Source organism: Fulmarus glacialis, unplaced genomic scaffold, assembly GCF_000690835.1.
Source record: "Fulmarus glacialis isolate BGI_N327 unplaced genomic scaffold, ASM69083v1 scaffold8831, whole genome shotgun sequence".
NCBI classification, from domain to species: Eukaryota; Metazoa; Chordata; class Aves; order Procellariiformes; family Procellariidae; genus Fulmarus; species Fulmarus glacialis.
This window is the reverse complement of record NW_009193352.1, coordinates 1-9,778: the sequence shown is the minus strand read 5'-3', so window position 1 is coordinate 9,778 and position 9,778 is coordinate 1. Positions and strand designations below refer to the sequence as shown.

The following is a 9,778-nucleotide window of genomic DNA, read 5'->3' as shown; positions in this document are numbered from 1 at the left end:
CCCACCCCCGGCATCCCCATCCCTCACTGTACCCCCCTAGCCCAAAAAATTCCCCATCTGCTCCTGCCAGACCCGAAAGACGCTCCGGAGAAGCTGAGTTTTCCAATGTTTTATTTGTGTTTTGAGATTACAGAGTCTTTATTGCTGATCTAATACAATCACTCAGACATTAATATTTAAAACATCCTTTTGAAAAGGTTACGTTTGCAAAGTTTTCGTTTCCTCACTGCAGGCTGATGACATGTTTTGTCTTATTATTTCTAAAGTTCAGAACAGAATTAATTTCCTTATACAATTTTGCTGGTGTTACCTAAATCTCCTTTTTCCTAATTCTTTAAAAATGTGTTACATTAAAAAAAAAGAAAACCAACCCATTACACGTTTAATTTAGAGATGATCACAGAATATGATTCCAGATTGATTAGGAAAAAGCCAAGCAAGCAAAAAAGCTTACAGAAGAAGCAGAACGACGTGGAGAAGAGCTTTAAAAATCGAGGTGGGAAAAGCCAGTTGGGATTTTATTATTAATTTTTTATTTTTCTCCTATCTACCTGGAAGATAAAATGGGTTTAAAAATGGGCACGAAGGAATTCACGGATGAGGACACCACCACCGTATGCTGCACAAGCGCCGGACACGGGTAAGCGACGCGACTGTGTGAACTGTAAGGGGCGGGCAGATGGAGAGGGGTTTTCCCGGGGCAGAAGCGGCTGCGGTTGGGACACCTATTTTCCAAAAGCTGCTTTGCTCAACGTGACCCCGCAACCGCGTTTCACCTCGACCGAGAGCAGGATTTCACGCTGCGCATCTGCAGAGAACAACAGAAAGTCTGGGGTTCATTGGCTGATGCAGATCAAGGTAATCCAGCGCAGGGAAAGACCCGAACGTGACGTTTCAAATAGCTCAGGGGATTCTTCCCAAAAATGTCAAGATCTGGATAAAATTCATGAGTGAGTAGAGATTATTTTGAGATTGTGGTTAGTGATCAGTCTATGATAAAGTCTTCTCAAAGGCCTAAGATCTCCTCAAAGCTATGATAAAGTCTTCTCAAAGGCCTAAGGTCTTCTCAGAGTCTTCTCCAAGGCCTAAGGTCTTCTTAAGGTCTTCTCAAAGTCTTCTCAAAGGCCTAAGGTCTCCTCAAAGTCTCCTCAAAGCCTTTAGTGATCAGTCTATGATAAAGTCTTCTCAAAGGCCTAAGATCTCCTCAAAGTCTCCTCAAAGCCCGAAGGTCTCCTCAAAGCCCGAAGGTCTCCTCAAAGCCTTCTCAAGGTCTTCTCAAAGCCTTACTTCCAGGCTTTGAGAAATTTCAAAGAGAAACTTGGAATAAGCAAGCACACGAGAACGTTTGCTCCAAAGATGAGCAGCTTGTGGTCAAGCTGACTTCAGACCTTGGCATCAAGACCCATGAGAAGTACTTGACCCCCGAGATAGTAATTCCACAGTTTTTCCTTTCTTGTGCGTGAACGAGCTGCCACAAAAGAGTTTTTTTGATGGCAAAGAAGTCCGCGAGGACAAAACAAGAATCTGTAGCTGATGAGGGACCCAGGTACCAAAGCAGCAACCACATCATAAAGGCTTTTGAGCTCACGGGGTCGGGCAATTTTATTTTAGTTCTCCATGTGAACCATAAAAGTGACTCCGATGAGGCATGGAGACTTGGAAAGTCACCTTGGTGAGCGTGCCGTGCTGCCCGCGGCGTTCAGGTGGGACATCCTGGGCTAAAACAAGTAACTATGGCAAATTTGTTCTCCGTTGGCTCTGATGCATCAAGATTTGAGGCGATTGAAGGGTTTTAGTGATGCTAAACTCTCCCCCGCGCACAAAATCGGGGTGGGGATTACTCTGGCGTACGTCTCTCACACTCAAAGGGGGTTTCCAGATTTCATCATACAAATATTACTAGAAAATAAAACTCCAAAGATTTCCAGCGAGGACTGAAACTCAGCTGGAGAAAGACCTTGCGTGGACATGGGTCCTCCCAGCCGGGATGGCCGATGAGCTCCGCTTGTGTTTGGAAGAGCTCCCCGACATGTGAGCAGCATTTGTTGGCGAGGTTGCAAGGCTCTTCCACCAGTGCGGGCACGCAAGGCTGCCCCGTAGCCCCACTGGCAACATGACTTTGGTTGAACTGTAGAAGGTTGGCACTCGTAACATAAGCAGCAGGAAAATACTGCGGAGCTGCGAAGAAGGGAGTGGTGGTGGGTCCTACCCCCACCGCCACCACGTCCGTTAGGCTCTGCCTCCGAGTGGGCACTGCCCTGCCCTCCCGGCTCCTACCGCGCGCTAGGGGCTATCCCTGGCTGACGCTAACGACCGGACCCTTCGTTACAGCTTTCAGCAGTGCTAAGGCGAAGTTCACCGACTCGCTGGCAGAACCGTCCCTCGGGCAGTTCGGCAGAATTATGAGAGATTTCTCCAGCGATCGCCGGCGAGATTTACCGCTTCGCTGCCAAGGCGGCAGCCAGCTGGTCGGCAGCGCCTGGAGCAAACGAGGTTTTTAGCTGCGTTGTCAAATGGCATGAGAAATGCAAACCCGGCCGCCCTCCGGCCGGCTCTCATGGCTGCCGGGATCCTGCTCCGCTGGAAGAAGCGCTGGGATGCGAAGGAAACCAAAAGCAACATGCGACCTCGAAGTCGGATCCCGCGGCTCCCGTCATGCGCGTCGGATTAACGGTGATAACGGACTATTCCAAGTACATCGCAGCAATTCAATTCCACCAGCTTCTTCCTCGCCTCCCCCATCCTCCCAGCCCCAAAAAAGAACAACCCAAAGAGAAAAATGAAACAAACGGAAAGAAATCCACCATTGCCCAGTCCCGCGGCAGTACGAACACCAGTGGCAGAGGCCGCATGTACAGTATTCTAATTTAATAAATAAATAACCTAAACACACTGTCTACTATGTGAGCAAGCCCGGCTCTAACTTAGGAAGCTTGCGCTGTTTCATCCTGTACAGTAGTTGAGAAAAGACTTGGGTGCTTGTTCCTCGCGATTCTCCGGGATACGGCGGCAGGAACTTAATATCTGGGGAAAAGAAGAGAAAATGAGGTTTTGGTGAGCCGCTGGGGAAGAGACGCGAAGCTCCCCCAGCATCAACACGGGGTATTTTGGGAGGGGTAGACACCCCTTTATTTCCCAAATAAAGAAATTATTTAGAAAGGGACTCAGTCCTCATCTCCTCCCCGACGTTATATTTAGCCGCCTGCCCTCGCTGCTTGAACACTGCCTCTCGCTTCGAGTACAGGGAGGGGAAAATTCAACGGCGCCCGATTGATTCAGGGACTGAGTCTCACCGGTTTGCGGCAATGTCGGCTCAGAAACCGGGGAGGACGCACTGAAGGTGCAAGAGCAAATGCCTTAAACACCAAAGCCTGGCTCAAACTGGCTGAATTTATCAGCAAGGCTCCCGTTAGACTGGGAATTAAAAGCAGATAATTCGTATCGCAAACGAAGCTACATGTAAGGAGAGAGGTCCTTGCTTTAACGAAGCAAGCCGTTGAGCTGCACGGGGATGAAGTCTAATTGCTTGTTATATCCAGAAAAAGAGGCTACGTGCACCTGGAGATCTCCTCTCACCTCCTGTCCTACGCACCTACACATCAAAATAGGGAACTTTGGAAAACTTGACTCTTTGCCTTTTGTATCTGGAGGCTTAAATTCCTGCAGGACACCAAGCCGAAGCTGTCCGACTACATCTCCACCCCACGGTGCACGGGGGATGGCTCTCCCTCGATGCAGGGAATTTGCCGTGACCCTCTACTTATCTCAGCTTCTCTGCGCATGGGACAAACCACACTCCCCGCAAGTTGGGACTACAGCCAGACACCGAAACCAAGCAAAGAAAACTGAACTGGAGGAAATTCCTCCACGGGAGGGCACGGCGATGCAGCAGCACCATAATAATTTTGCACGTAGCACAGGGCAGGGGAAAAAAAAGCTCAGGATCTGGAAAAACCCACTGAAAAAACCCACTGAACCCCAAAACTGGAGCATTTTGGTGCGGCGCTGCTCTCGCGTGAACGCTGAAGACCTGCGCGCCAAGAAAATGCCTTTCCCTGCAAGAAAAGGATCGAGACTTCAACCCCCCTCCAAGCTGACCTGTGTTTGTGCAAAGCCGTTTCATTTTCACGGTAAAAAATGCGTTGCAGTGTTGGCTACAAACATAAGCCTGGAAAGAGAAGCAATCCAGGGGCTTATATTGAAAATTATTATTATTTTGGGGGATCAGCACAGCCCACGCTGGGGGAGGAGAGCAGCCCCTGGCGCAAGGGGCGAACGCTGCTCTGCGCCATCTCGTCCTTCGTCAAACTTTAAAAATAAAGCTGTCATCTGAATTGGCCGGATGGCATCGCTCTGCCATTTGCCACGTCTGGGTGACAGCTGCTGCCAGATACAAAGGGGCCGTGTCCTGCCAAGCGCTCTGCGTCACCACTCCAACCACACCGTCCCCTTCCCGGCTGGACCACTTCCTACGTGGCGATGGAATTATCAGAAAGCCTGTGATATCTTCTCAGGGGACCGGTGGGATTAAACCCCTCTGCCCTCCCCGCACGCGCACCCTGCGCTCATGGCAGAAGAAAGAGAGAGGTTGAGGAGCGGCACCTGTAGTAGTTTGGTTTGAAAGGTCCGTTCTTATTCAGTCCCAGGTATTTTGCTTGTTCATCCGTTAGTTCTGTCAGGTGGGCATCGAAGGTTGGGAGGTGAAGGCTTGCCACGTACTCATCTGAAACGATTTCAAGCCTCATTAATAGTGGAAGGGGAAGGTAACGAGTCCCCTCCTGCACCAGGTCCCTAAAGCCCCAGCTGGGAAGGGCATCACTCCTTGCACCGTTGCTGCTAAATTGCGGGACTGCTTTTCACCCTGAACGGGGAAAACCAAGGCTCTCATCTATTTTGAGTCAGAGGAGAAAACCTTTCTCTGAAATACCCTTCTGGCAGGACTCCTGGGTCTGCTGCTGTGTTACGCTGTACCCTTGGGCAAGCTCGGATGCTCTGCTGATGCAGGAGCCACCGGACGTTTCTGGTAGGTGACACCTAATGCCCAAGCTAGGGACAAGCTGGTCTCAAAAAATACAATTAACACAAAAAAGTCCAGTTTTGCAGCAAAAGCGTGGTCAGTATAGTTGTGTCCTCAGGAGGGGGTTCTGCTGGCAGAGCTGGTGGTCAGGGACTACATGTCTTTGCAGCCAACGAAGGCAGCTCTGCTGGCAGAAGCCTACAGGAAAATCCCCTGCATCAGCGCGGAGGGACTCCTGCGGTCGGCCAAGTGCGTCAGCCTGTTTTCCCCAGGTGGGACAGAGAAAAAAAACGTGTCCAATTTAGCGAAGAGCCCAGACCCAGTGGGAAGAACTTGCTGGAAGACCCTGAGCTTGGCAGGGAGGCAAACGAGAGCCCAGGAGGCTGCGATGCCCTGCCGTCCTCAGCCCAGCGTAGCAAAACCTCCCATCTGTTCAATCTCAAAACCAAAAAAGAGAAGGCAACGAGCACATCTTTACCCATTTTCTTAGGCAACAAGTACACGTCTTGCTTGTAGCGGCCTTCGGGAGCGTTGTACAGCTCTATCAAAGCCAAAGCCTGGATGGAGAAGACACTTAGGTAAGTAACTGCTGCCCGCTATGGAGCGAGACGCTGCTTTCGGCTCAGCCCAAACCCTACTCGCCTGCGTGGTGGCAGTGATGGACAAGACGAAGGTGGGGACGGTGGAGCAGATCAGGTTCAGAAGGCGGGCACGGGCAAGAACGGGTTGTTATCTCAACACGGCACCAAAACCAGTTTACAACCCTACAGAAGGTACAAGAACCACCCCTGAAATGCGTCCCTTCTGGGATGAAACACCATTTATCACATGCACTTGAATCCCAAGATATTGCTCTTATAACTCAGTAAAACTATTTAGAAGTGAAAATCTGATAAAATACCCTGTGGGAAATACCCTGGAGTGGGATAAAGAAAAAACACAGGAGCTTTTCTGCGTTCCAGTAACCCATGGGCCAAAGCAGGGTCACACCAAGCCTTTCAACCAGAGGACTATTGAGCTGCTGAGGCCCAAGGAGGTGATTTCTGGATGCACTTCGGCTCCACCGCTCATCCAGCCCTTGTTTTCTTCCTCCGCAAGCAGAGAACAGGTTGCAATTCCTGCTCCTTTGCCTGCAACTCACCTCCGCCAGAAGGACTATTCTCTTCCCGTCTGGCCAGATGACATGGTCCACCTGGGACCTCACCCTCTCCCAGGTCAGCTCGGGTGTACGCAGGCTGGCCTGAAACACAGTGTTAAAATAGTTAAAGCACTGGCAAAAGATCAAAAACCAGAAGCTACGTAGTAGGAATGAAAAGAGGAAGCAACTCGCTGACATCGTCCTGGGCTTATAGTTTCCTTTGGGTCCGGTCGCAGTCCCAGACCAATGAAACCTTCATGAATCATAACCTGGAACTATTTTTATGATTACAATACATCAAAGCTCCAGAAACAACTATTGTTCAAGCTCTTCTGGCTGAAGAGGATTCATGGTCACCAACTAAACTGTGCATGGCGGCGGTCACTTCTTTCCAGCACAGAAAATGGCTTTAAACCCGTGGGTTTGGCCGAGCAATTCTCCACTGACCTTCAGACAAGATTCTCCTGGTTTTCTACCCAACTCTAAGCACAGACGAGCAGATTTCGGTGCCGCTCGGTAAAGCGCGGTGGGGTTGAGCGTGCTGTGTTGCACCAAGCTGAACTCTTGGCTGGGTCTTAATGGTATAATAACACAAAAGCAGAGAAACTGGGCTGGAAAGGTGATTCACCGACTCTCGAGGGGAAGGTACGAGGCTGGTGGATACCAGACACTCCGCTGGAAGCTGGAGCAATTTGTCTGGCTCGTTGGCATCCTTTGGGATCGCAGGAGTGATGACAACATATCTGAGAGTGTCTGCTGAGACACGGGCAGCGATGGATTATTTTATCTCCCCCCAGGTGCTTGCTAAAGCGGCACGGGTCAGACACGGCTGCCGAAGGGTCCCGAAAGCACCGTCACCCCACCCCGCGCCGCCCCTGCGCCCCACGCGCGTCCCTGCGCTCACCACGTCGATCTCGGTGTTGGAGTGCCCCATGTTGCAGACGATGCAGCTGTTCTTCATCCGATCCAGGTGTTCCCTGGTCACCACATTCTTGTTGCCTGCCAGACAGCAATATCCATAATAAATACCCATGTTCACTTTCCCCACCTTTTTGCCTTTTCCTTTGGAAAAAGATGGACCCGATTATGGGGTGCGCATCCCTGACGGCCCGTCCTCCTGCCTCGGGGACTGCGTACCTGTGCAGGTGATGACGATGTCAACTTGCCTGATGACTTCATTGAGTTTCACGAGCCTGAATCCATCCATGCTAAGAGGAGAGGGGGGAAAAAGTAGTCTGAGAAGCAGCAAAACCATGCCAAAACCAGAAAAAAAAACACATCAAGTGATTCTCAGATACTCATTTTAACTTTCTAATGCCAGACTGGAAAACAGCAAGGCAGCAGGCAAAGGGCCACGTACCCCAAGCCATTAGGAGGGTTTCTGGAGGCAACCCGGAGGATTTGGGACTGTTGTGGGGAGAAGTGAAAAGAGATTTTGGGGGTTTCACATTTTCTGTCAAGGCCTCTGCATCTGCAAATCTCCATTTTCAATCGAGACGGCTTTTTTTAAAGCTGCTACTCCTGCAAAGTACATCCAGAAGATGCAGACAGGCCTTCCTGCTGCAGGATCCTTTCTGATACAGCTTTAGATCACCTTAAAAAAAAACCCCAGATGTCTATCGTTAACCTTGCAATCCTTACTTAGGCACCTACCATCTTTAGGAGTGCTGAGCACTCAGCAGGTCTTTCCTGACTTCACCGAGCAAGGTGTGTTCAGCGCATCGGATAACAAGGGCAGGATTTTTTTTAGGATTTGTTGACAGTCCGCCCGAGAACTTATTTCTGTGACTCTCACAAGCTGCAAAATCGTAGTTACTATAAAAAAAAGTAATTTTTTTCTGCTGTATGTCCCATTTACTGTTTTTTTTTTTTCTCCACTGCAAACTCCTTACAAGAGGGGCTGCACGCTGTTGCCTTGGGCAGAGTCGGGGAAGGGGCTGCTGCAAACAACCAAATTCACAATTAAGGATGCGGGTGCTGGATGTGCCATTCGTGAAGGTCGTAAAGCAAACTGAAAGTTGATCAGCTCTTCTAATTAAGCAGGGCTTATTAGTTTTCGCACAGCAATAGCCCTTTGAAAGCTTGCTGTTAGGAAGAGGCTGCGGGTTTAATAAGGGTCCGGGTGTTTTGGGGACTCTGCTTTCATAGCCATGTCCCATCTCGAACCTTGGGATGCAGAAGCAGCATCTCTGCACCAAAACAACCTTTACCTGGAGCAAACGAGGTCGGGTATAATTGCAACATGCCTGTGCGAGGGGACAGTGCTCTCAGCCCTGCGTCAGGGTACCAGCGTTAGTGAGGAGAGGTCTGTGAGGGGCGGGTGATCACAGAAACCAAAATATCCCTCGGGTGAGGTGTGTGCACAGCACAGTAAAGCCCGAGTTTGCACTCCAAAGGTCGCAGTTCACTCCCAACATCCTTTCAAGCCATATCGTTAAACTCCTTCAAGCCATATCGTTAAACTCTTTCAAGCCATATCGTTAAACTCTTGGCCACTGTGGTAATGATTATGCAAGCTGGCACGTGGGATACAGATAAACTGGGTGATGCTTCAGTGCCGGAGCCCTTTTCTGGCCATAGGAGAGAGCTGTGGGTCCCTCCAAGGGTGCAGAGAAGCCATGAACCCTTCACCAACATCCCTCTCGGGAGGGATCACTGCCGAGTGATTTCTGGCCATGGTTTTCCTGGGGAAAAAAAGCCTAAAGAAGAAGCCGGGCTCGGTGCGACTGCTTACCAGGCCTGGAGGGCACAGATCGGATCGATCTCTGTCACGTAGACTATGGAGCCCATGGCCTTCAAAGCAGCACAGCAGCCCTTTCCAACCTGGGGAGGGAGAAGAGCACAGAGGAAGAGTGAGATGCCGAGAGCTCGGGAGACGCCGAGCAGCAGTGCGGCCGTGGGAAGCTCACAGGGGATGTACGACTGCGGGCGCCTCTTCTGCAGCCCCAAGAGCCCCTTGCAACCCCCCTAGCAACTCCGGTTGCATATACTCAGTTTTTGGGTGCATGAAATTCCTGGATTTGGAGTAACCTAGGACCTGAGTCAGGCCCAGCTTAGCTAAGAGAGGCACTAAAAAATATGTGTGTGCCGTTCGTTTTGGTCCCAGGGAGTTCTTTTTCCGCCAAAACATCCTGGTATCTAGACAGCACCACGATAACGAGAGATTACACTTATCTCAGGGAAAGTTTAAGAGTCTCTTGTAACCTTTACTCTATTTAGGAAGCTTAATGGTTTAATCTCTGAGGGTTAACGAGCTTTAACCTTTACACAGCACATACGGTGCAGCTCGCAGGGGAATTCAGGAGAACAGTTAAATGACCAAGGGTTCCCAAAAAATGCGATTATATGTGAGAAAATTGTCCCATTTCAGCTTTTTTGGGGAAAAAAAAAAAAGTCCCAGTACAGCACCCACAGCACAGCCCACCATAACTGGTGTTAACTGGTCCCGACAAGAACTGCCGAAGGATGAATATCCCAGTCTCGCCTCGAGAGAGGATTCCTCCGTTTGGGGGTGAAGGCACAGGGGTAAGTCAAGATTAAATTATCTTTCTTGACCACGCTTCAGCACGCCACGCTGCGGCTGCACAGCACATCTGCAGAACCCAGCCTCTGAATATTTTAAT

General features: G+C 50.1%; 1 protein-coding gene across 1 annotated transcript; it reads right to left on the bottom strand.

Moving 5' to 3' along the window:
- Window positions 1-4,565: 4,565 nt before the first annotated feature.
- On the bottom strand, window positions 4,566-8,978 carry LOC104083788 (putative adenosylhomocysteinase 3; the record flags this gene model as incomplete). The annotated part of the gene is made up of 7 exons (XM_009587410.1): window positions 4,566-4,723; window positions 5,496-5,574; window positions 5,660-5,728; window positions 6,159-6,257; window positions 7,060-7,154; window positions 7,293-7,363; window positions 8,890-8,978. Coding segments are annotated over 7 exons (660 nt in total), but the record flags the coding sequence as incomplete, so codon positions are not given.
- Window positions 8,979-9,778: the final 800 nt, after the last annotated feature.